The sequence below is a fragment of the Geotrypetes seraphini genome, chromosome 9 (assembly GCF_902459505.1).
Source record: "Geotrypetes seraphini chromosome 9, aGeoSer1.1, whole genome shotgun sequence".
Classification (NCBI taxonomy): domain Eukaryota; kingdom Metazoa; phylum Chordata; class Amphibia; order Gymnophiona; family Dermophiidae; genus Geotrypetes; species Geotrypetes seraphini.
Genome location: NC_047092.1, coordinates 118,116,965 through 118,144,781, shown reverse-complemented (window position 1 = coordinate 118,144,781; position 27,817 = coordinate 118,116,965). Strand labels below are relative to the sequence as shown.

Genomic DNA, 27,817 nt, shown 5'->3' with positions numbered 1-27,817 from the left:
TTTTGGGCCACCGCGGGAGCGGACTGCTGGGCAGGATGGACCTGTGGTCTGACCCGACAGAGGCACTGCTTATGTTCTTATGTTCTAATTTATGAGTATAATTGAGCACCCAAAATATCACCACCCATGGGCAATTGTCCAACTTCCTGCATGGCCCATTCAGTGTGCTCGCTCTATGTAGAAGGGCCCTGCAGCCGCCGAAAGGCTTAAGGATGAAGGGATCCACATTTCCAGAAATCCCTTTAACTAAGCCTCCACCAGAGCTTCTGGCAAACCCATCAGCTGCAAATTATTACAGAGCGAATGATTTTCCAAATCATCCAGTTGTGCTTCCAGGTGTTCCAGGTTTTTTATTTCGGCTACCAGTGATTGTAAAGTATCCTCCACCACACCAATCCAGGTCTGCATCTCTCGTAGATGTCCCTGTCCCTATTCTCCTCTTCATGTCCATTATTTCATCTGAGCTCCGCCCCCCCCCCCCCACGCAGTCCACAAAAAAAAAGAACTGCCTGCTTTTAAATCCAAGCTGCGGGATCAGCCATCGCCAGTACAAGGAGCCCATCGACCTGATCCTGCGATTAAGAACTGCCTGCCTGCATATGTAACTGCTAGGCATATGTTACCATCAGAGACATACAATTGTTAGATGGAGGTTTAACCGCTAGATGCATGTATAATTATTGGAGTCTTGAATTAGGACTGCTTAGGAACTATAGAGACATGTGTTATCATCAGAGACACAAACAGTTGTTAAATGCATGAGTAATTGGTAGATGCATGTGTAATTACTAGCGACTTGCCGTAGATCTGCTTAAGATCTATATCCCCTTGGGCCACCTTCAAAAATTATACCAATCCAGTCAACAACCATACAAACAATAACTCAAGAATTTACAGGGAAACCATTACACTTCGATGCTAGGAAGAAATACTTTACCCTGCAAACATGAATCTCCTTCTGATTTTACTGATTTGTCTGTTAATTGGCAACATCAAAGATGTTAACTCACTCCATCCACAATTACAATCAATCAGCTACCTGGATCTGTCAATTTTACACATCTCTATTCCACAAGAAAACATAAAGAATCACATTACTGCTATCTCAAATAAAAGAAGACACCAACGAACCCTTAAAAAAAGAAGAAGGCAAGTAAAACCCATCAAAACCATTACCGCTACCAAACCTATCACACCCACATCTGTCCCCTGTGCATACCTTAATACTAGATCTGTCAGGAATAAAGCCTTCCTAATTAAAGATTGGATCATTAAGCAAATAGCCTGTCTTTTACTAACTGAAACATGGTTACTATCAGAAGATGATCCAATAATAATTGATCTCCTACCAGACAATTTTAAAATCCTTAAGCTAAACCGTGTGGGGAAAAAAAAGGAGGAGGTTTAGCAATTATTCTTAAAGAAGGATTTGAGTTCGAACTACTTGATTCCAAAATGACCGACCAACTAGAAATTTTAGCCTGTAAAATTAGTAACTGTCATCTAGAAGAATCCCTATTCTGCATATTATTCTACATCCCACCAAAAAGCTGGCCAAAAGCCAAAGAAGACTTCTGTGCATTTGTCCTAAACAATTCAATCGGTCCTTCTTACAATATCATCGCAGGAGACATAAACATACACCTAGATGAAGAGGACAACACAAACGCGAAAGAGTTAAAAAACTTTCTATCCCTACTCAATTACAACCTCCCTCTACCCACACAAACACATGAAAAAGGCCATCAGTTAGATGTGGTAGCCATGTCCACAAAGGACATCCCAGACCCTGCCATCTCTATACGTAAAAGTACCTGGTGTCTGACCATTTTACTTATTATTTCAAGCTAATCTGGTCTTATCATAAATCTAAAACACACCCAATAATAAAAAGAGAATATCACACAAGAGGCTATATTAATCCAATAGAATACTGGTCACAATACGAATTGCAATCAGAGATAGAAGAAGGAATCGATTTCTGGGATCACTGGTTGACAACCAGCACATCCATTTTAGATAAAATCGCCCCTATACGTAATAGCAAAAGCAATGCAAATAAATATAATAAGTGGTTTGACACCGAACTTCTAAAAATGAAACAACTAGCTAGACGACTAGAAAGAACTTGGTAAAAAACAGGAGAACTAACAGACTGTAACAAATGGAGAGCTAACATAAAAATCTACAAACAAATGATAAAAGACAAACGTAAACGCATTCTACTCAATTAAAATCAACTCATCTTGTAATGGTTCACAAGGAATCAATACAAAAGAGCTATTCAACCTGATCACAAATTTATTTGACACCGCTTGCTACACCTCATCCACACACAACACTAAGTTACCCTCTGCAAATGACTTAGTACTGTACTTCGATTCAAAAATTAAAAACCTTAGAATCCAGTGTTCAACAAACGACCCTAGTAGTCATCAAATAGCTATCACCCAAGGAAATGATATACCGTCAGACATGATTTGGAGCTCCTTTCAAGATTTAGAGTGGAATAATTACACCTTATATAACAAATACTCTAAATCCTATTGCGTTCTGGACTCAGGCCCCCCAGAAATCATGAAAGCGGCACCTTTAGAATTTAAACTATCGTTGATGCAATACTTGGCTCACAACCTAAAAACTGGGAAGTTTCTCTCTAATAATGGTCACATAATAATAACCCCAATTCTAAAAAATCAAAAAGAATCTTCAGCCCTTATATCCAACTACAGACCAGTAGCATCCATTCCGTTTATTGTAAAAATTATGGAGGGATTGGTACACATCCAACTGATGGATTATCTTGATCAGTTCTCTCTCCTACATGAAACTCAATCCAGTTTTAGACCGTTATTCAGTACTGAGACAGTAATTGCGGCTATCTTAGACAATCTGCTCCTACTGTTTAGTAAAGGCCTTAATGCCCTGGTTATGCAATTCGATATGAGTTCTGCCTTTGATCTAGTAGACCACGAGAAACTGCTGCAATGCCTAGACGCCATTGGTATCAGGGATGAGGTGCTGAACTGGTTCCGTGGTTTCCTTAGATCCCGCACTTATCAGGTACGTTTTAATTATGAGCTTTCAGACATCTGGAGCAATCCATCCGGTGTGCCACAAGGGTCTCCACTATCTCCATTGCTCTTTAACGTCTATATGTTCTCACTGGGCACGCAGCTAACCAGGGCCGCCATCAGAAATTTCTGGGCCCCTTATTGAGCAATCCTATTGGGCCCCCCACGCACCCCTTCAGCCCTTCCCGACCCCCCCTTCTTCCATGGGCCAAATACACACATACTTTTCTCTGTCGCCGCACTCTTTGACCAAAAGATTTGTAAACCTGCAACCACGTCAAGGTAGACTCTTTCAGCAGGGCCCTAACCTAAACTAAACTAATCTATACCTATCTATTCTAAACTAACATATGTCTAATACTGACAAACTAACAAACATCTGCATAATAAATAACTAATAAATAATAGTGCTAGTAGGTATAATTCACTTTTGAATGTAAAATCTCAGTTAAGGATTTCTTTTGACCTTTGTAGGCCAGAAGTAGATCACAATTGCACAATATTTTTTGTAACAAGTATTAAATGTGTTTTTATAAATACTGTAAGCTTAATAAATATATCAGAAAAAACTACACATCTGAGCGCATATCTGAACATACACATCTGACTGTATATGTGAGCGCATATCTGAACATACACATCTGTATGATCCCATCCTCCTCAGCTTGCCGGTAGCTGCATCATGCATGTTAAAAATGTACGATATGTTGATATGTGCACCTTCCTTCCTTCCCGTCCATCCTCCTCAGCCTGTCCTTACACATCCACAGCTGCATGTTAATGATGATGTATATGTTATGATGATAAATAAGTGCATATGAGCACATCATTAACATGCAGCTATGGATGAATATATAATGATGTTATGAGTGTGCACCTCTTCCTTCCCATCCTCCTCAGCATGTCACATACAGCATGTTACATTACACAGACTTTGTGTAATGTAACATGCTGTATGTGATATGCTAAGGAGGATGGGAAGGAAGAGGTGCACACTCATAACATCATTATATATTCATGAATCAATCTGATAATCATCACCACCAGGCTGTGTGTGTTATGGGATGGAGGAAGAAAGGTGCATGGAATGGAGGAAGAAATGTGCATGTTAAATTGATCACTGCCTTACTAGTTCTGCAGCTCCTCGTGCTGCTCCTCTCGTCTTGTCCTCCTACAGACGTGGTGACGTCATCCGACCGACCCACTCTCGCAGATTCAGTGGCAGGCAAGTGATGTGTCTCCTGATTGGCTAGGCACCCTAAGCCCAAGCCAATCGGAGTGGAGACAGGGCGGGCCTTGGTGAAGGAGTCAGGAGATGAGAGGCTCGCACCTAGTATATCGCCGGCTGCGGCCGCGGGCCAGGTAGACGGATCCACTTTTGTCCGGGGGGGTGCTATCAGGAAATCGGCAGGGGACAAAAAAAAGTATGACAGCACTGTTTATTGTTTATTGTTGTGCACAGCAGAAGAATAATACAGGAATTTGTGCTATGGTGGCCTAGGACAGTGTTCTTCAACCTTTTTCCCCCCGTGGACCGTCAGAAAAAAAAGAATTATTTTGTGGACCGGCAAATTACTAGGACTAAAATTTAAAAACCCCGTTTCCGCCCTATCTCTGCGAGCTCGGTCCCCACAAATCATCTGATCCCATCCACACAAGCCTCAGAAATGATTTTATATTGAATGTTTTTTTATTAAAGTATAAAAAGAAACAATATTCTGTACAATTGTCATTTTATAATTACAAATAATTCAGAGCAAGGATCAACAAAACCCCTGTCTCCCCTCCCCTTCACATATATCCCCTCTACTATCAAGAAAACTGAACATGCCAAATTATTACAGAATGCTACACAGAAATATTATGCTAACAGAATACTGCAGTCACACATGACAGGAATAGTTTTAGGGGAATGCAACTAGGGCAACTGTCTCCTGGTCAGAGAGCGCTCTAAGCCAGCTGGAAGCTAAAGAAGCACTGCCTGGGTTTTGCAGTCCCCAGTTATGTCTAACACCAGCTCTAGCAGGATATATATTTCAAATCTGATATATTCTAATCACAAAATAGAAATAAAATTATTTTTTTCTACCTTTTGTCGTCTCTGGTTTCTGCTTTCAATCTTCTTTTCACTCTCTTCCTTCCAGCGCCTGCCCTCTCTGTCTCTTCAATCCAGCATCTGCCCCTTCCATTCACTGTCTGTCCTCTCCCCCTTCCATATGGTATCTGTCTTCTTTCTATGCCCCTCTCCCCTTTCCATCCAGCTTGTGCCCCCTCTCTCCTTTTTACATGATTCATTCCAGCTTCACTGTTCTCTTCATTTTTATCTCTCCTACACCAGATCTATCATCGTTGTCCCTCTCTGCTTATTTTTCTGCTGACCCCTTCCTTTCATCAATCTCTCTACTTTCTCATGCCTGTGTCTCACCTTCCCCTCCTCTAATCTCTCTGCCAGCTGTTTCCTTCCTTTTTTCATTCTCCCTTCCCTCCTCCTCCTGTCCAGCAGTAACTCTCTTCCCTTCCTCCCCTCCCAGCAGCATCTCTCCTTCTCCCTCTCCAGTAGCAGCTGTCCCTTTTTTTCCCTTGCCCAGCAGCTTCCCAGACTCCTTTCCCTCCTCCCCTCCCAGCAGCATCTCTCCTTCTCCTTCCCTCCAGGTCCAGTAGCAGCTGTCCCTTTTTTTCCCTTGCCCAGCAGCTTCCCAGATTCCTTTCCCTCCTCCCCTCCCAGCAGCATCTTTCCTTCTCCCTCTCCAGTAGCAGCTGTCCCTGTTTCCCCTTGCCCAGCAGCTTCCCAGACTCCAATAGTGGCTTTCTCCCCTCCCAGCAGCTCTCCTTACTTCCCAGCGCAGCGATTCAGGAAGGCAGTCTCGGGTCCTTTGTTGGGTCGCGCCGCCTCTGAGGAAAGAGGAAGTTGCATCATCAGAGGCAGCCGCGACTCAGCAAAAGCCCCGAGGCTGCCTTCGTGAATCGCTGCGCTGGGAAGTAAAGGAGAGCTGCAGAGAGGGGAGAAAGCCACTGTCAGAGGCTCCCCAAGATCTCTCCGGCCCAGCGCAGACTTCAGCTGTTGATCTTGATGGCCCTGCGTGGACCGGCAGGAAATTGAAGGGAGTCAATCTTGGCAAAAATTTCCTGCGGACCGACACCGGTCCGCGGACCGGCGGTTGAAGAACTGTGGCCTAGGACCCTGGGGGAGCCCGGGCCCCCTGTCAGCTCCAGGCCCCTGAATGCAGGACTGGTAGTACTGCCCTGATGGCGGCCCTTCAGCTAACCCAGCTGGGGATAAAACTATTTAGTTATGCAGATGACTTTACGATTATCATCCCATTCGCTAATTCTGTCTCTGAAACTATTCCCAAAGCTTCAGAAGCCATAAACGTGATGGAGCACTGGATGACAAACTTTAGGCTCAAACTTAATTCAGAAAAGACAACTTTCTTCGTTGCTTCGCCACATCCGCTTGACACCAAATCACCACTATGCATCATTAAACTTAGTTACCTTATCCAGCTCACCATAAAGATACTAGGAGTAACTTTGGATCAATGCCTAACCCATGAAAGACCAGGTAGACTCCTTAGTCAGAAAGGGATTCTTTACTCTCTGGAAGCTCAGATCCATTAAAGCTTATTTCGATACATCAGCATTCAGAACCCTAGTCCAATCCCTCGTACTAAGTCTACTTGACTACTGTAACATCGCCTATTTAGCAATTTCCCAAAAGAATATGCAACGTTTACAATTGATGCAAAATGCAGCAGTCAGACTGATCTTTGGGCTAAAGAAATTTGACCACGTGACACCCTACTACCGGCAGCTGCATTGGCTGCCAATGGAGGCACGCGTAAAGTTTAAATTTGCCTGCTTCTGCTTCAAAGCACTACATGGACTTGTCCCTAAATACATAACTGACCTTTTCTTCTTCTCAGCCAACAGACACAAGAGAAGCTCACATTCCAATTTCGTTTCCCCCCAGTGAGAGGTTGTAAACTGAAAAAACACCATGAATACCTTCTCTCACACCAAGCAGCATCATGGGGTAAAGACCTAGAACAATTGCTTTCGCCTACTACTTATGAGAAATTTAGGAAAGTCTAAAAACACACTTGTTCATAAAGCATCTAGACAACTGATCCTCTCTTTTCTCTCCCCTCTATAGTGATTAACTTATCCTATTGATCACTCTCTCCTCAACAATGAATTTCCTGTCCTATTAATTCTCTTTCTTCCTCCCCTCTTAAAGTAAATCAATTTGTTACCTTTGCTTAATCTTCTGTAAACCACATAGAACTTCACGGTATTGCAGTATATAAGCTGTTATTATTATTATTATTTCTACCCCTTCCCTGTGTCTGTCTCTCTCTCTCTCTTCCCTTTCTCCCTCCCTCTGCTGTGTGTCCAGTATTTCATTCCTTCATCCTCTTAGTATTGCTGTGTGTTCAGTATTTCATTCCTACATCTCTCTTTTCCATCTTTTCCTTTCAACCCTTTCCAAAAGGTCCAGCACCACTCTACCTTCCCTCCAGCAGCCCCCCTTCCACAGGTGCAGCACCTCTCCTCCTTCCCTCCAGCTCCCCCTCCTGTGGGTCCTGCAGCTCTCTCCCTTCCCCGTCCATCACACCACTCCAGACACCTGCTTGCTGCTCTACTAGAATGGTAAAGGGGATGTAACTCCTCTCTTATGAGGAAAGACTAAAATGATTAGGGCTCTTCAGCTTGGAAAAGAGAGGGTGAGGAAGAGATATGATTGAAGTCTACAAAATCCTGAGTGGAGTAGAATGGGTACAAATGGATCAATTTTTCACTCCGTCAAAAATTACAAAGACTAGGGGACATTCGATGAAGTTACAGGGAAATACTTTTAAAACCAATAGGATGAAAATTTTTTTCACTCAGAAAATAGTTAAGCTCTGGAATGCGTTGCCAGAGAATGTGGTAAGAGCGGATAGCGTAGCTGGTTTTAAGGAAGATTTGGACAAGTTCCTGGAGGAAAAGTCCATAGTCTGTTATTGAGAAATATATGGAGGAAACCACTGCTTGCCCTGTATTGGTAGCAGGGAATATTGCTACTCCTTGGGTTTTGGTCAGGTACTAGTGACCTGGATTGGCCACCGTGAGAACGGACTACTGGGATTGATGGACCATTGGACTGACCCATTAAGGCTATTCTTATGTTCTTATGTTCCTATACCAGGTGCTGATGTTATAGAGCTAGGTATGTACTGTTTCTTTCACATCTTTGGGGAGTGGGAGGGTGTCAGTGACCATTAGGGGGAGTGTGTGTTTGTGTGTGTGGGGGGGTCATGACTTAATCCCTCCAGTGGTCATCTGGTCAGTTCGGGTACCTTTGTAGCACTTAGACACTTTTGAAACAGGTCTAGCTCGGGACATCTAAATGGCATCCTAAATGTCTTGGTAAATATTTGATTATCACCGCAAGACGTCCAAGTGTTAAGCACATCCAAATCCCACCCATAACATGCGTCTAACTTGCCCCCTTGAACTTTGGATGCTCAGCGGAAAAAAAGCTTAGCAAGATGTCTAGGAAGTCAGTTTGGAAATTGACACTTGAACATTTTGGTGAGAAAAGCGTCCAAGCGCTGGTTTATGCCGTTTTTTGTATGTCTTTCTTTTTTGAAATTGAACCACATAGACAGCAGCATGGTGAGAAGTAAAGAAAGTGTATTCTTGGCATGGTTTGGGCAGCCCTTCACAAAGGATGCACAATCTATATTTTAGAACAATAATATACATAAAGCCCAAGAAATTTCCTGTTGGCATTTACATATACTCCAAGGTAAATATGAACTCTGCCTAACTTATTCTTTTGACCTGGGATTGAGAGGAATTCTTGAGAGGAAGATTATGCTGACCTCTCTGGCAAAAACTTCTGCTTTTTCCAAAAGTCCTTGGCTCTTTAATCAGCATCCTATGGGTGAAGAAGAATTTCCTTATGTTTGAAAGGGGATAGATTCCGTACAAACATAAGGAAATTCTTCTTCACCCAGACAGTGGTGGAAAACTGGAATGCTCTTCCGGAATCTGTTATAGGGGAAAACATACTTCAGGGTTTCAAAACAAGGTTGGACAAGTTCCTGCTAAGCTAGAATATACGCAGGTGAGGCTGGACTCATTTAGAGCACTGGTCTTTGACCTGATGGCCACCGCGTAAGCGGACTACTGGGCAGGATGGATCACTGGTCTGACCCAGCAGCGGCAATTCTTATGTTCTTATGCAGGTCACCCTGCTTTGGAGGTCAAGAAGGTGCCTATTTTTAGCTTATTTTATAGAGACAAATATGTATGTTTATGTTTCTTTAAAACTTTATATATCGCATAACAGCCAAAAAAGCATCCAAGCAGTTTACAATATATAATTCACATCAATTAAGAAAATAACTTTATTGAAAAATAGAAAAGGAAAGAATAAAAGAAGGAGAAGTTTTGGGGTTTTTTCTAAAATTCATAAAATTCTATGACAATCAAAATATCAATAATAAAAATTAACTAATCAACACAAACTGAAATTTTTCCTTAAAAATGAATCACTACTTAAATACAGATTGCAGTCCCAAACTTGTTTCAATTTGAAAAAGCCAGTTCAAAAAATGTGCTTTTAGATATCTTTTAAAATTTATATATGATTCTTCTTTTCTCAATTCTATAGGCAAATTATTCCATAACCGTGGAACTAAATATGTGCTAATGAAGCTTATTTTCAAAGCATATGGATTTCTCAAAATGCCCAAATGGATGTCCATGTGCTTGAAACTTCCACATCCCAATTTTGCAAAGGTAGAAACATCTAGCACTGCAGTATATCCAAATAGCAAGGAGGTGTGTTTTGGGCAGAGGTCCCCAAATTAGTATGCCCAACAGTGATCACTAAGGGCTCCTTTAACTAAGGTGCGCTAGCGTTTTTAGCGCATGCAGGATTTTAGCACACGCTAAACCCATGCTACGCTTCTAGAACTAACACCAGATCAATGCTGGCATTTAAGGTCTAGTGCATATGGCAATTTAGTGCGCGCTATTCCGCGCGTTAAGGCCCTAACGCACCTTTGTAAAAGGAGCCCTAAGTATGAAGAAATGTTCAAGCCTAAAAGAAGGATGTCCTAGTTAGACCTGTTTCAGTCACTTCCAGGGTGCAAAAAAGGTACTCTGAGCAGCTCACCACTGGAGGGATTAAGGCATGACACCTCCTTAATCCCCCATTGGTTGCTCACCCCCTTCCTCTCCCTTCTCCCTTCTGAAAGGAGATACCAACTTCTATGACACTTTCAAGTATTTTATGAGCATTCTTAGCAAAGTAGGCAACAAGCCTGAGGAATAGTTTTATAGTTAATGCAATGGACTTTAAACCAAATCCCATGTCAACTCTTTTTTTTTTTGTAATTATTATTGCAAGCCCTCCAGAAACAGAAAAAATAAACTGTACCTAAATATATAAGTCACCTCCAAGCCTGAAGGCTACTGAAATGGTGTACATTCAGGTACAGTAGGCATTTGTCTGTTTCTGGAGGGCTCACAATTTCAAACTAAAAGAGTTAGAGTGGGATTTGAACCTGGGTCCCTTGTCAAGTGTTCTAATCACTAGGCTTCCCCTCTTCTCTGCAGTGATGTCCATGTGGCCATTCTTCTAAGAATGCTGCCACACATCTTTGTTCTTGCTTTTTTGCTATTCATATGTTGGATGTTCAAGTTTGTAAAACGGCTGTTCATGCAGGATGTCCTCAGCACCTGGGTGTTCACCTCACATATTTTCAAAGAGGAAATCCTGATGTACTTCCTGTTGGAAAATACATATGAAATGAATGCGTCTTTCAGACGTTATGATCTGGATGTCTCTATTCTGGCTTGGATGTGCTTTCCAAAATATCCGTCAATGTGCCTTTATAAAATGCTAGTCATAAATTCCCAGAAGCTATGACTGCATTTAAGCCATGACAGTTAGCAAGCATAAGTGCTTGTGCTTAAAGAACATATGTACTTTGTGGCTGTGCTCATGCTCTTCCCAAAATCCATCCCAGAACATGCCTACATAATATAAAAATAGGGTTACCAGACATCCGGATTTCCCCGGACATGTCCTCCTTATGAGGACATGTCCAGGGGTCTGAATGTCTTTTCAAAACCCGGTACTTTGTATGGGTTTTGAAAAGCTTCTATCAAATTGCCGTCGGGTAGGACAGCAGGCAGCAGGGGGTGGGATTGGGGGTGTGATGGGGCGGGTATAGGGGTCTGTATTTTCCAAATGGAAAATCTGGTAACCCTATATAAAAGTGTGTACTGTTTTGTCACTGCACTTACTTTTACACAAGTAAACTTTGGGGCAATTTTATAAGGTCCCTTTATATGTATGAATCAGGGGTTTACATTCAGAAAAGTTTATAAAATTACTTCCATTAAATAGCAAAGTCACCTCTTAATGGGTGTATGTAGTGTTACTTACACATATAAACCACCTAAGGATGCTTCTCTTTTTAAACTCGGGGCCTGATATTCAGCTTGCAGCATTCAGTATTTTGCTGAATGCTGCTGGCATTATCCCAGGAAATTAAATTCTGGACCACATCGAGGCTCCAGCATTGAATTTCCAGGTATATGGAGCCAGTGAAAACATAATTGGTTAAGTACAACATTCAGCACTTAACTGACTATGGCAAACTGCATAAAGATAAGACTGACTTTTATGTGGTCCTATTTAAGTGGTTACCTTGGCTGGTTAAGTGCTAAATCAGCATATAACCACCCAAATGCTGGCTCTGTCCCCAGAATACCCCTAAAATAGCCGGTTTTGAACTTGATGCTAACTGGACTTATCAGCGACATTAACCGGTTAAGTGCCACTGAATATGACCAGTTTGTTCCAAACAGCAATTTAACCAGCCAGGAGCCATTTCTGGCTGCTTAAATTGCTTTGAACATCGACCCCTTGGATTTTATAAAACAAAGGGTTGATATTCAAAGCAATTTAAGCAGCAAGAAATGACTTCTGGATGGTTAAATTGCTTGTTCGAGGCAAACTGGTTATACTCAGTAGCATTTAACTGGTTAATGCCGCTGATAAGTTCAGTTAGCATTTCTTCTTTATCAGTACCATACATTTTATGTTTCGATTTGTACTGCATAAAATTCTAATAAAACATATTGAACAAAAAAAAAAAGGACCTGGGTTCACTGAGCCTTATATAAATACTAGCATCATTGTCAATGCACAGACACAAATATTTGTTTTCTGATCTAGACAAATATAACCCTGGGTCTGGCTAAAGCATCAATGAGCTACACAAATATTGTGTGTTTGTTTTGTTCTGGGCTGGTTGATGACAGAGTCAGGCTAGTTGGCACATAATCCACTCATACCACATTCTTCTGTGTAGGCATTTGCACTTCCCCTCCCCATCTTTCTCATGGTTAATCTCACTACAAAAGTCCAACACAATAACTTGAATGTGACAATAGCTGGCCACAACGTTATTATTTATTTATTTTAAAAACTTATAGCCCACTATCTTCACCAGTTCTGTGCAAGGTACAATTAAACATGAAAATTATTAAGAAAATTAACACAGCTAAGCCATCAAACCATTCTCCATAGAACAAATCAAGATGTAATAAGTTCTCAATAATAATATAACCCTCAGTAACAAACTAACCAGTACTCTTAACAAATGCCGTGCATAAAAAACCACCATGGCATGGCCTGCGGTAATGCAAAACCTTGCCTCTTCCTCCCATTTAGCCCATGACAGTTTTACACATAGAACCCCTCCCACCTTTTTCTTTGACCCCGGTTAAATTCTTCATTAATATCAGGTACCATTCTAAAAAAGGAATGGCCTAAAAAAACTGCTGCAACAAGACCCCCCAAATTCCATCCCTAAGCAGAACCTTTACTTATAAAGAAGTCTATCTTGAACACTCTTATACCACACATCCTTCCTACTACCTCCCACTCCCTTTTAGGGAGGTCAGGTGAATCACAAAAACCTTCCTCTACCCAGCCTTTCATAGAAGATTCCGCTGGTCAAAACCCTAACATTCTCTACCTGGAGCACCTTTTTCTTGATAAATGTACAAATAAGTTCACATACCAATCAACCTCTGCCTCTTTCTTCAGATCATGGTTCCAATGCCACCCCCCTCCCCCCCCCCCCCGTCACACACACACACACACACACTCTCTCTCATTATATTATCCGGAGTATGGAGAAGGGTTGGCTCAGCCATATTATGGCATCTTATGAAATTAATCCCCTTCTGTAATCAAACAAGACACACAGTTAGATAGTTACAAACTATGAAGAGGTTTACTTCAGCTTGGATAGCAAACTGGAGTAGTTTCTTCATTAACCATGTCCATCTCTCATATTTCCAAATAGAAATATTAACTGATATTCTTGTAGTGTTCTTCTTCACTTTTCTGATATAAAACTGTTTGCAGAGCAAAATTACTACACTCCTCAGAGGAATATCTGGTGTAGAGGGCTTTGCTTTGGTTACTCTATAACTCTAGCTGGTAGTATAGAATTTCTTCTCCCTTTCTTCTTTCTACTCCACTTAGGCAGTGGTGAAAGATAGGGTCCCCATACCTGTTGCTTAACAGCCTTATAAGTTCTGAGACTGAATTATACTACTGGATTCCTATGGAAAGGGAACAGGGATGAAATTTTATATACTGCCTTTCTGTGGTTACAATCAAAGTGGTTTACATATTATATAAAGATACTTATTATGTACCTGGGGCAGTGGAGTTAGGTGTAGAGACTGTGCTAGTCAAAGACATTTTACATTGAATTAGACAAATACTATAGCTTTGTCTTTTGCAATGATTTTAGGAGAAAGACCAGAAACTGTTAGCCAACTCTGGTCTCCTTGCATAGATAGTACATAGTATCTTCCCGCTTCTATACAAAATCTGCCCCATCCCATGGGGCCTGAGGGATCTGGCCAATCAGAGTTTTATGCCACACCCAGTGCATCCCAGGATGCACTGGGAAGGAGGCCTAGGACTCCAGTTGGCCCAGGTGCCTAAGGCCCCTGCTATAGGAGAAGCCTTTGGCATGAGCCAATCAGGGCCTTAGACCCATCCCCAGTGCATCCCAGAATGCACCAGAAAGAGGAATGCCCGCCATTTTGCAGTGACGGGCCTGCCAGCAAGAGGGAGTAAACATCCCTCTTGCCAGCTGTCAGGGAGTTCGGGGGTGGCATGGGAATTTAGAGGTGTCGGGAGGGTATTCAGTGAGTGTCAGGGGGATCTTGGGATGTCGGGGAGTGTCAGGGTGGAGTCTGGGAGTGTCAGAGTGGAGTCAGGGGGTGGAGTCGTGGAGTGTTTGGGTGGCTTTGGGGCATGATAAGGGCCAGCGGCAGGAGAGAGTGGGTATCCCTCCTGCTGGGGGATGTCTTGGGGGTGGTGGAAGGAGGGAGTGGGCACTTCTCCTGCTGCAGACATTCCGTGGGGGGGAGGGGGGTTTCGGGGGTTCCAGCAGAAGGAAGTGAGAATCCCTCCTGCTGGCCGACTTCGCAGGGGGACAGGTTCCTGCTGTGGCTGCAGCCGCAAAACTGATCAGCTCAGTGGCAACGTGATTCTCTAACTGGCGCCTGTGACATAGACGCCAGTTAGAGAATTGGGGATGTTAGGTGGGGTTAGGCATCTGTCTATCAGGACAGAAGCAATTCTATATAGGACGCCCATGTGCGATTCTCAAAAGCCATTTAGGTGGCTACTGAAACCAGGCATACTATACAAAATCCGGTCCTAAATACTCTGATCATGTAACGATGGTTGCTAAACCAGTTTGACTAATTTAGCGACCGAGGGAATTTGCCGACCTGATTTTCAAAACGTTTCACCGCTTGGTTTTCCATGCAGACGTACATTCTCCAACTGGCATGCAAAAGACCTCATTACTATTAAAATGAGGTCATTAATATTAAAATGAGTCATCCAATCGATGGCCTAACATTGCAAAGGCATGCAACGACCTGTACAACCGACCTGGAAAAAACAACAGGTCTGCCATTTTTTTCTTTTTCTTTTTCTATAAACACAGATGTGTGTGTTTAACACACAATATCTACCTCATAAAAAAATGCCATGCATGCCGTGCCATGGCACCCCCCCCCAACCCCTGACGACAACATGGCCCTGGATATTCAATGCTAGTGCATGGACATGGCCCAGCATTGAATATGGGGTCTTAATTCAGCAGGCAGTAGTCAACATTTAAAAAACACCAACCGCTATTGACCAATATGTTTTCCAGTGCAATAGGTGAAACATTCTAGACCATAAGGTTATTTCCCTTTACCTGCATGGACTGCAGAAGAAAACCATTCCAGGTTTTCCACTCCACCTCTAGAGTACTTCACAGACTAGCTTAGCTCCTCACATCAGCCTTTCTCTTGTGCATGCATGGCTGCAGGTGTTAGAGTTCTGCTCTCCGACATTTATTATTTTTAATTCGACGTAGTTTCATCCCCTTTTATGGTTCTTTCATGTTTTATGAATTTCGACAAGCTGTCTGCTTGAGAATTCACAGACTTCGATCTGTAGCTAACAGGTCGATCCCTTTGGGGTTCTTGTTAGCCGGTCTGCTAGTCTTCCTTGGAGCTCAGAGCCATCCCTACATAAAAACATAAGAATTGCCGCTGCTGGGTCAGACCAGTGGTCCATCATGCCCAGCAGTCCGCTCACGCGGCGACCCTCTGGTCTAAGACCAGTGCCCTAACCGATACTAGCCCTATCAGCATAAGTCCTTGTTCAGCAGGAACTTGTCTAACTTTGTCTTGAATCCCTGGAGGGTGTTTTCCCCTATGACAGACTCCGGAAGATTGTTCCAGTTTTCTACCACTCTCTGGATGAAGAAGAACCTCCTTATGTTTATACAGAATCTATCCCCTTTCAACTTTAGAGAGTGTCCTCTAATTCTACCTTGGAGAGGGTGAACAACCTGTCCTTATCTACCAAGTCTATTCCCTTCAGTACCTTGAATGTTTCGATCATGTCCCCTCTCAATCTCCTCTGTTCGAAGGAGAAGAGGCCCAGTTTCTCTAATCTTTCGCTGTATGGCAGTTCCTCCAACCCCTTAACCATCTTAGTCGCTCTTCTGTGGACCCTTTCGAGTAGTACTGTGTCCTTTTTCAAGTACGGCGACCAGTGCTGGACGCAGTACTCCAGGTGAGGGTGCACCATGGCTCGGTACAACGGCATGATAACCTTCTCCGATCTGTTCGTGATCTCCTTCTTTATCATTCCTAGCATTCTGTTTGCCCTTTTTACTGCCGCCAGCCATTGCGTGGATGGCTTCATAGACTTCTCGATCAGAACTCCCAAGTCTCTTTTCTGGGAGGTCTCTCCAAGTATCGCCCCAGACATCCTGTATTCATGCATGAGATTTTTGTTACCGACATGCATCACCTTACACTTATCCATGTTAAACCTCATTTGCCATGTCGATGCCCATTCCTCGAGCCTGATTATGTCACGTTGCAGATTTTCGCTGTCCCCCTGCATCTCAACTACTCTGAATAATTATGAGACGTTGGGGACAACCCCACCTCGATCTCATGGCCATGGCACAAAACAAGAAAGCGCCACGCTTCTTCAGCCGTAGATTCGAGCCCGAAAGCACAGGGCTTGATGCTCTCATATAGCCGTGGCCTCCAGATGGTCTTCTCTACATCTTTCTACCCTAGCCAATAATCGGCAAGGTTCTTTGAAGGATTGCAACTCATCCAGGCTGAGTCATTCTAGTGGCTCCCGAGTGGCCGCAAAGACCCTGGTATGCAGATCTGATGTGACTGTGGGTAGAACGCAGTCTGTGTCTGAGCGCCTACACGGACCTTCTTACTCAGGGCCCAGTAGCCATGGAAGATCCGGGTCACTTTGCTCTTACGGCTTTGCTCTTGAGCATGTAGCCTTAGAATGTAAAGACTATTCAGAGCTTATGATCGCTACGCTTCTCAAATCTAAGAATCATCCACATTATCCGCCTATGCTAAGGTGTGGAGCACCTTCAAACATTCATGTAACCAGGATCAGATGGACCCTTTTTCAGCTTCAGTGTCGCGGGTCCTTGCCTTTCTCCAGGATGGAAAAGGGCCTCACTGTGGAATCTTTAAGAGTCCAGGTGGTCGGTCTATCATGTTTCCGATCTCAGGATAGCAGGTCTTCATTAGAATCGCATCCAGATATTGCTAGTTTTTTGAAAGGGGCTCATTGGGTCCAGCTGCCCATTAAGAATCCGTTCCCGGCCTGAGACCTTAATGTGGTGTTGTTGGGCCTTACCAGAGCTTCTTTTGAGCCTCTTTGTGATGCTTTTCTCCTGGATCTTATGATCAAGACTGTTTTTCTGGTTGCCATCACTTCTGCCCGCAGGGTTTCCGAATTGCAGGCGTTGTCATGTAGAGACCCTTTTTTCTGAATTTCAGAGATGGGAGTTTCACTCTAGACAATTCCTTCCTTTTTGCCTAAGGTGGTTTCAGCATTCCATGTCAATCAGGAGGTGTATTTGCTTGTTTTACAACCGACAGGTTCCAAACATCAAGATAGTTTTCTGAAAAAGTTGAACGTGCATAGAGATCTACTGCATTACCTGGAGGTCACTAACGATTTTTGCCTTTCTGACTGTCTGTTTGTGCTGATGCAATCAATTAAGTGAGGTACTCCCACTTCTAAGGCCACGATCTCCCTGTGGATCTGTAGAGCCATTTTGTCCACTTACATTCTTGCAAGAAAACCATCTCCTGTTTCTGTTAAAGCACATTCTAGTTGGAGTGTGGTTTCTTTGTGGGCCGAAACACGATCTGTTTCTCCTGAGGAGATTTGTAGGGCAGCGACGTGGTCGTCTCTTCACACAATTGCCAAATTTTACAGACTGAATGTTGCTACCAGACAGGACTTGGCTTTTGGGTCCTCGGTCTTGAGGGCAGGCACAGCAAACCCACCCTGACTCTTTGGGGAACTGCTTTTGTACGTCCCTGTGGTCTAGAATGTCTCGCCTATTGCACTGGAAAAGGAGATTATTTTTTCCAGTAGATAGGTGAGACATTCTAGACCCCCCGCCCTGTCCTTGCAGTGCCTGCTTTCAGATTTCAATGTCACATTTCAGACTTTTTCTCTACCAACTTGTTTCATGGAGACCAGTCAGCCCTTAGGGGCTGGGAAGTAGTTGTATATAGGTTCACCCTGTTCGGGGAGTAGCTCCTTTGAAGCCTATGTTGGTAGTTACGGGTGCTCTTTAGTTGCTTTGAGCAGAACATTGTTTAGCTTGTTGTTACAGGTGCCTCTACTTCACAGCTGTGTGTGTCTTTTCATGCTTGGGCACTGACTGATGGGAGGAGCTAAGCTAGTCTGTGAAGTACTCTAGAGGCGGAGTGGAAAACCTGGAATAGTTCTCTTCTGCAATCCATGCGGGTAAAGGGACATAACCCTTTGGTCTAGAATGCCTCACCTATCTACTGGAAAAGATCTTATCAGGGTAAGTACATAATCTCCTGTTTTATAATACCAGTACTAATATGAATATATGTTTCTCATATACCATCATCACCAAAAAGCTCTAGACGGCTCACAATTTGAAAAACTAGCAATCGAAAAAAATGTAAAATATGAAAAGTACATTATAAATATAATATATATTTTTTAAATAACAAGGTTTTCAGTTCTTACAAAAACAAATATAATGAGATTCTATAATCTGGTTTGGGTGTTTTTTCAAGAAATCAGGATTTCACTTAGGACCTCTCTGCAAGCGATCTATATTTATTTTTGCTTATTCCCACTTCCTAGGCATTGTTTGTGAAAGAATCAGAGAAGAATCTCCTTGCAGAAAAGCTGAACCAGGCTCAGCGAGAGCTTACAAATGCCAACTTGGAGATTGATCGAGTGAAAAGAGAGGGCTTGAATCGGCAGGAGCTGGATAAGGTGAACATCATGTCCCTGGCTCTTCACCTTGTGTTAATGCATACATGAACTAACATTAATATTGAACAGTCCCGGATTAATCTGACAGGACTCTGCTTTTAGCAACTTATACTGTTGGGGTTGTAGCTAGCACTAACAAAACCTTGCCCTATGGAAATCTGTACTGCGGATGTCTCAGTTAACTTTGATTAGCTTTGCACCATCTGCTATAACACAATCATACAGAAAATGAGTGTGAACATAAACAAAAGAACTACCAAACTGGGTATGATTAAGGTGACCATACATCCCATTTTCAATGGGACCATCCCATTATTGGACCGACTGCCCCGTTGTCCCGACCCACCGCTTCGGGACGCCAAAATGTCCCGTTTCCATGGACAGCGTCCTGAAGCTGTGCGTGGGAACAATGGGACAGGTGATCGCTTCCCCTCCCTCCAGAGCCAATTCAAACCCCCGCCCGCCAATCGCTAGCCCGGAACTTCCTCTCCGACATCAGAATTGACGTTGGGAAGAAGGCTTCTGGGCGGCAAGAAGAAGGTGCAGCAGCGGCGGGCGGGTGTTTGAATCAGCACTGGAGGGAGGCTAGCAGGCAGGCAGCAGCGGCAACGAGTTTGAATCGGGCGCTGGAGGCAGACTTTGGCGCGGCATGGAGGGAGGGAGGGAGGCAGGCTGGCTGGTTGGCTTCGGGGGAGGGGGTGGGACAAAGGCTGGAAGGCAGTGAGGGGGACATAGGAAGGAGGCAATGAGAGCACTAAGGACACAGGAAGGGGCATTAAGGAAGTAGGAAGGGGCACGAAGGACATAGGAAGGAGGCACTGGGGGCACTAAGGACATGGGAAGGAGGTACTGGGGGCATTATAGGAGGAAGGAGGGAGGGAATAGAAAAGGACAATTGTTGGGCCTGAGTGCAGAAAGAAAGGATGCACAGTCAGAAGGAAATGCAACTAGAGACTCATGAAATCACCAGACAGCAAAGGTAGGAAAAAATTATTTTATTTTCAATTTAGTGATCAAAATGTGTCAGTTTTGAGAATTTATATCTGCTGTCTATATTTTAAACTATATTTGTCTATTTTTCTATAGTTACTGAGGTGACATTGCATATTTTAAAGTCATCTGCCTTGACATCTTTGAAAACCCCCAAATATAAATGATAATTAACATTTTCTCTGTATATAGTGCGCTTTGTGGTTTTTTTTTAATTTTATGGTTACCATTATGAATTAATAAGATATTATGTGTACATGAAAATGAATGGAAGAAATTGAGGGTGGGATTGGGGGCGGGACTGTCAATTAATAGATGTCCCGTTTTGATGAAAAAAATAAATGGTCATGTTAGGTATGATCTATTTGGCCCAGCTTCATTTGTCCAATAGAAGCAAGTAATAGGTATTCAAAGGAAGCATGTAATACATTTATTTTAGAGTATTTGTTTACAGTGGCATACCTAGGGTATGTGGCACCCGGGGCCCATCATTTTTTGACATCCCCCCATCTATATGAAAAATATGATTTTTAGTAACAATCCACATATCGCACAAGAGTGTACCTAGGAAAAGGCAGCATCTTAAACACTGCAGTGAGCACTAGAACACCAACACATACATTGTAAAACTAAACAAGCCAGATCCCGCACAGTCAATTGATCCTGTAGTCAATGCCAACTGAAAACTATGTTCTTTTCATACACACAGAACAGAGATACACTTTCGCCCAATATAGAATAATCACAAACTAAAAATAGAAATATGTAGACAAAAGTTAAACTGAACCGCCAAGAAACCAGACCCTGGATACAATGCAACACCACAAAAACAGTAACACATGTCCTATAATACAGTGTAAAATATAAAGACAGTAGATGTAAATTTGAAAAAACTGATACATAACAATCACCACTTTATAAATTAACAAATAAAAATAAAACAAATAATGAGAAATAAAAAAATACCATTTTATTGGACTAATCCCCGTAAGCTCGGTCCCCATCCCTGCAAACCACCTGATTCCATCCACACAAGCCTTGAATTGTTTATATTAAAGTATAAAAAGAAACAATATTCTGTACAATTGTCAATTTATAAATCAGCGTCTTCTCCCCACTCTCTTCCCCATTTCCCTTCAGCATCCTCAGCCCACTCTCTCTCCACTTTCCTTCAGCGCACATAAAAACAAGCAAGTAATTTTATATCATTTTCATTCTATTCATTCATAGAAATTAAAGTCTAGATAATGCCAGTCACATAACAAAACATGATTTTACAAAAATAATTCCCTGCACAGTCAAGCCTGCAAACATTACTAGATGTCTTTCAGCAGCTCCCCTCCCTCCATCCCCCTTACCTTTGTGGCCAGGTCAAAATGATCTACCAACAATAAAATTTTAAAAACACAAAGCACGCTGTACGCAGAGAAAATGTTAATTATCATTTATATTCCGCGGGTTTTCAAAGAGGTCAAGGCAGATGACTTTATGCAATGTCACCTCAGTAACAACTATACAAAAATAGACAAATATTCCCCCTCCCTTTTTACTAAACCGCGATAGCGGTTTTTAGCATAGGGAGCTGCGCTGAATGCCCCCACCTGCTCTCGACGCTCATAGGCTCCCTGCGCTAAAAAAACGCTATTGCGGTTTAGTAAAAGGGGGCCATAATGCAAAATATAGACAGCAGATATAAATTCTCAATACGGACACATTTTGATCACTAAGTTGAAAATAAAATCATTTTTCCTACCTTTTTGTCTGGTGATTTCATGAGTCTCTGGTCCTTCTTCTGGTCCTTCTTCTTTCTTCTCCTGGCTCCCCCTCTTTCTTTCTCTCTCCCCCTGGCCCTCCTCTTTCTTTCTGCTTTTCTATTTCTCCCCCTTGACCCCCTCTTTATTTCTGCCTTTCTTTCTCTCTCCCCCTAGTCCCCCTCTTTCTTTCTGACTTTCTTTATCTCTCCTCCTGACCCCCTCTTTATATCTGCCTTTCTTTCTCTCTCCCCCTGGCCCCCCTCTTTATTTATTTCTGTCTTTCTTTCTCTCTCCCCCTGGCCACCCTCTTTATTTTTGCCTTTCTTTCTCTCTCCCCCTAGCCCCCACAAAGCCATGGTGCCAATTTCTCCACTTCCACGATTCTTTCCCTACCCTCACCCCCAAGCCAGCAGCCGATTTCTCTCTGCTCCTTCCCCCATGTCCTGATGTCCTGAACTTCATCGGGCAGCGGCAGCATTCACAATTCACTGCTGTTGCCCGCTTCAGGCCTTCCTCTCTGTCGGGTCCTGTCTTCATGAAAACAGGAAGTAGGCAGGACCCAGCAGAGAGGAAGGCCTGAAGCCAGCGACAGCATCGAATTGTAAAAGCTGCTGCTGCCCGAAGAAGGTAATGGAGCACCAAGGCAGACCGCTTCTCCCCCCTCCCAGCCGAATCCCCGCTGACTCTCCTATCTCCCCCCCAGTGAATCTTTCCGACCCTCCCAGCGAGAGCAGCAAACCTCCTTCCAGTAGCGTCGGCTGCTTCTCGGCTTTCTCCTCCCTCTGCCGTGTCACTGATGAAGTCATCAGTGATGCGGCAGAGGGAGGAGAAAGCAGCGAAGCAGTCGACGCTACTGGACGGAGGTTTCCTGCTTTCGTTGGGAGGGTCAGAAAGGTTCATTTGGGGGGGAGAGATAGGAGGGTCAGCGGGGGTTTGGCTGGGAAGGGGGGAAGCGGTCTGCCTCGGTGCTCCAAGGCCTGGCGCCATTACCTTTTTCGGTAATGGCACCGATGCTGATTTCGCTGGGAGGGTGAGAGCGCGATAGGGACTGGGCCAGCTGTGCACCCCCTCTAAGGCTGCACCCGGGGCGGACCCCCCCCGCCCCCCCCCCCTTGGTACGATACTGTTTGTTTACTGCCCATAATTACAAGAACAATGAAGTAATTTACAATAATTTTGGAAAGCATGGAGACAATAGACAATTAGTATAACTAAGACCTGAAACACAAGATGGGAAGACAATCAGCTGGTATTTGGCTGGTCTGACAATTTTTTTTTTAAGGGAGGTGGGAACTGGCAGAACCAGAAAACCAACCAATATAAGTGCAGATTTTCCTTCAGAGTGAAATATGCTTCCTGCTTCCTTTCCCCATCCCACAGAACTTCTTATATTTTAAAAATGCATGTACTGAGTTCAAATGTGGCACCTGCTATAGGAGCATGTTAAAAAACAAATAGGATCAACTACTACTAGTCCATGCTGCTGCTGCTGCTGCTGTTCTTGGTTTGTTCCTACTTCGAGCTACTGTTGCTGCTTCTATTCTTGGCCCTTACAAACTTCCCCTGCTATTACCATCATGCTTAAGAACACTGGGCTAGATGGAGTCTACACATGCTCTTCTCCCATGCCCCGCCTCCTGCTAGAAGGAGTTTGCTAACTGTGGAGCTTGAGAAAGGAGCATGCACAATCTGTTTCTAGCCTTTCATCCTTTCTTAAGCATAGCAACAAGAGCAGGGGCAGAGTAGTAGTAGTAGTAGAAGCAGCAGCAGCAGCAGCAGCAGCATTGACTTTAAGTAGGAACAAACCAAGAACAACAGTAACACTTTTTAGTAGCAGTTAAAGCAGCCTGAATCAGGAACAGAGCACTGATGGAGAGGAGATGGAAAGTGGTGGATTTGAGCTTATGACTGAGGAAGACTTAAGGACTAAGAATAATAAAAGAGAGTGGATCGCTGAACAGGGAACCAGAGAAGACAGAGACACTGGTGGCTCATGCTGCAGTACGGAGAGAAACTAGTGTATTAGTCTGAAGGGAAAGAGAGACTAATGTGCTTGGATGGGTAGTAACAGGCTAGAGGGAGAAAGGATGACTTATGAAACTGGGCTGAGTAGAGTGTGAGAGGGACTCATTGGAAAAAAGCTGAAGAGGAAGTGAGGGGAACTATGAGATTGGGGAGAAAATGAGAAGGCCTGGTCAGGACAGGCTGTTAAGAGAATGAGAGCAGCACAGATTGGGACAAGCTGGGAGGAGGCAGTGGAAAATTGGTAGAAACTGGCTGGGATAGGGCAGAGAGAGAGATAGGGGATATCCTTCTGGGGATAGGCTGGGAAAAAGCGAGAAGGAGGGAAATAATTTTAGAGCACATGATAGATTCTAGTGCAAAAGGCATAGAAGTCTTGAATCAGTGGAAGGCATCATCTATTTTTTTTCTTTCTCAGCTCTACCTTCTGCATCACAGGGATATATGAGTTGGAAGGTTTCTTTCTGATCTGCTCTGATTCTGATTTATTATTTTTGGGTTTTATCTGGATTTTGAGGCTTCTCAGTGCTCCAGAAGTCCCCAGTGTTACTGGGGCAGATCTGCCTGGATCAGAAATCTGTAGCTTGGGAGGGCATCCCTTTTATAGGACAGCTACCTGGCCAGCCTACTTTAATAATTTTGGTGGCTCAGGGACTGATCCACTGGTAGCAAGGCTTGTTCCTGGCTGTTACCAGAGCTTGAGCACAGGCTGTGTGGCCCCCATGTTGGTCCTGAGGACTTTATCTGGTGCCAGCTGCATCCCCTCCCTGAAGACGCATGTGAAGCTGTGGGGATCTGGGTTTTCAGGCTCTCTCTCATGGTTGGACTGGATTCCTGAAGACACAAGCATTTGGATTATGTTTACGTGCTTGTCTGAGGCAGGATTCTTCTCCGTATCCCAGCTGCTGTTTCAATTGATGCAAGCATAGCACCAGCATACTGTGAGTACAGTACAGTCTTTTGAAGTCTATGAGGTGTGTGGGAGGTGTCTTAAATTGCAGTTTGGGTGGTTTATGGGGTCCTCCACCTCCAAAAACTCCTTCCCTGAATTTTTTGAACTTTTATTCAGCTCTCCCAGGCTATTTTTATGTGACAAAATGCTTCTGCAGTAGCCATCTTGAATTTCCAGATTTGATTTTAAAAGCCTCTATCTGCCTCAAAAACACCTCAATTTGGAATAAAATCGATAGAGACTCTACAGGCTGTTTACCCATGATTCATGCCAGATTTGTGCTAGATGGTCGGATGAGGAGCATCCCTGTTTCTAGGGTTACCAGATTTCCTCTTAAAAAAAGAGGATACATTGCCCCATCCTGTTCCACTTCCAGCTCTACCCCCACACGCACCTTGCATCTCCTTCCTCAAGCTCCGGGCTATGTCGAGAGGGCCTCTGCGCATGTGTGGACATTGACATGATGACATCACGCTCATAAGAGCATAAGAATTGCCGCTGCTGGGTCAGACCAGTGGTCCATCGTGCCCAGCAGTCCACTCCTGCGGCAGCCCTTAGGTCAAAGGCCAGTGCCCTAACTGAGTCTAGCCTTACCTGCTTACGTTCTGGTTTAGCAGGAGCTTGTCTAACTGTCTTGAATCCCTGGAGGGGGTTTTCTCCTATAACAGCCTCCAGAAGAGCATTTCAGTTTTCCACCACACTCTGGGTGAAGAAGAACTTCCTTACATTTGTACAGAATCTATCCCCTTTTAACTTTAGAGAGTGCCCTCTAGTTCTCCCTACCTTGGAGAGGGTGAACAACCTGTCTTTATCTACTAAGTCTATTCCCTTCATTATCTTGAACATTTCGATCATTTCCCCTTTCAGTCTCCTCTTTTCAAGGGAGAAGAGGCCCAGTTTCTCTAATCTCTAACTGTACAACTCCTCCAGCCCTTAACCATTTTAGTCGCTCTTCTCTGGACACTTTCGAGTAGTACCATGTCCTTCTTCAAGTAGGGCGACCAGTCCTGGATGCAGTATTCCATATGGGGGCATACCATTGCCCGGTACAGCAGCATGATAACCTTTTCTGATCTGTTCGTGATCCCTAGGTTGGTAATAAGGTTGTATATTCACTGCAACTCCTTTGATATAATAAACATTGCCTTCATCTTGTACATAGTCTGCAGTTTGTGTTTTGTTTTTTGCTTGTTGCTTTATTAACTGCAGACTTTGTTGGATTTTCTTTTGTGCTGCTGTTCGTGATCCCCTTCTTAATCATTCCTAGCATTCTGTTCGCCCTTTTTGCTGCTGCCACGCATTATGCGGACAGCTTTATTGACTTGGCGACCAGTACTCCCAAGTCTCTTTCCTGGGGGGTCTCTCTGAGTACTGCACCAGACATCCTGTATTCATGAATAAGATTTTTGGTACCGACATGTATCACCTTACACTTATCCACATTAAACCTCATTTGCCATGTCAGGGCCCATTTCTCAAGCATGTTTATGTCACGTTGCAGGTCTTTGCAATCCTGTGTCTTCACTACTCTGAATAACTTTGTATCGTCTGCAAATTTAATCACCTCGCTCATCGACCAATTTCCAGATCGTTTATAAATATGTTAAAGATCACGGGTCCAAGCACCGAACCCTGCGGCACTCCACTCCAGTCCGAGTATTGTCTATTTACCCCCATTCTCTGTTTCCTATCCACCAACCAGTTTTTAATCCACGTGAGTATTTCACCCTCGATTCCATGGGTCGCAATTTTTCAAAGTAGTTCATGTCGAATGCCTTCTGGAAATCCAGATATACAATGTTGACTAGGTTACCCTTGTCTACCTGCCTGTTAACTCCCTCGAAGAAGTGCAGCAAGTTCGTCAAGCAAGATCTTCCTTTGCTGAAACTATGCTGGCTGGTGCTCATTAGATTGTGTCTGTCAAGGTGGTCAATGATGCGGTCCTTTATCAGCACCTCTACTATCTTTCCTGGTATGGAGGACAGACTCACCGGTCTGTAGTTTCCCGGATCTCCCCTCGAACTTTTCTTGAAGATAAGCGTAACATTCGCCACTTTCCAGTCTTCCGAAATCCTTCCCAATTTGATCAACAGATTGGTTATTAGTTGAAGCAGTTCATCTATAACACCTTTCAATTCCTTGATTACCCTCGGATGAATGCCATACAGTCCAGGAGATTTATCGCTTTTAAGCCTATCAATCTGCCTGCATACCTCTTTTAAATTGACCGTCAACTCAGTCTGTTTCCTATCTTCGTTTCCTGCGTATAGCCTGTCAGCTTCCGGTATGTAGTGTATATCCTCTTCGGTAAATACTGATGGAAAAAATATGTTTAGTTTGTCAACGATGGCTTTGTCCTCCTTTAGCACTCCCTTTATTCCTTTGTCATCCAAAGGCCCCACCTCTTCCTTTGCAGGTCATTTCCCCTTAATATATCGAAAGAACGGCTTGAAGTTTTTTGCCTCCTTGGCTATTTTTTCCTTGTAGTCTCTTTTGGCCTCTCTTACCGCCTTATGGCACCTGCTTTGATGTTGTTTGTGCTTTTTCCAGTTTTCGTCTGTTTGACCTTTTCCATTGCTTAAACAAAGTTTCCTTGTCTCTGATTGCTTCTTTCACCGTTACAGTAAGCCACGCCAGTTCCTTGTTCTTTTTCCTCATGGATCCCTTGTTGATACGCGGTATATATAGATTTTGTGCCTCGGTGACTGTGTCCTTAAAAAGGAACTATGCATGCTCTAGTGTTTTTACAGTGCTTATCCTCTTCTTCCCCACCATGAGTCTCATCCCTTCATAATTCCCTTTTTGGAAGTTCAGTGCCATGGCCATCATTCTGGATCGATGTTTCGCCCCCTTATCCAGGTTGAAGTGGATCATATTGTGATCACTGCTTCCTAGCGTCCCTTCTACTTCTATACCTTGCACTGGTCCTCGTAGTCCATTTAGAATTAAGTCTAGAATTGCATTTCCTCTCGTATTTCCCTTGACAAGTTGATCCAGGAAGCAATCGCCTACAGCATCCAGGAACTTGGTCTCCCTACCACAGTCGGAGGTGCCTAGGTTCCAGTCTATCCCCGGATAATTGAAGTCGCCCATGATAACT

General features: G+C 43.6%; 1 protein-coding gene across 5 annotated transcripts in view; it reads left to right on the top strand.

The window, feature by feature from the left end:
• CROCC2 (ciliary rootlet coiled-coil, rootletin family member 2) overlaps positions 1 to 27,817 on the top strand; it is a 993,480-nt gene that overhangs the window by 620,326 nt on the left and 345,337 nt on the right. For all 5 annotated transcript variants that reach the window (XM_033959482.1, XM_033959484.1, XM_033959480.1 and 2 more), the window contains one exon: positions 18,865 to 18,999. In XM_033959482.1, the coding sequence (XP_033815373.1) occupies positions 18,865 to 18,999 (135 nt within the window). The remainder of the gene's footprint in view (positions 1 to 18,864; positions 19,000 to 27,817) is intronic.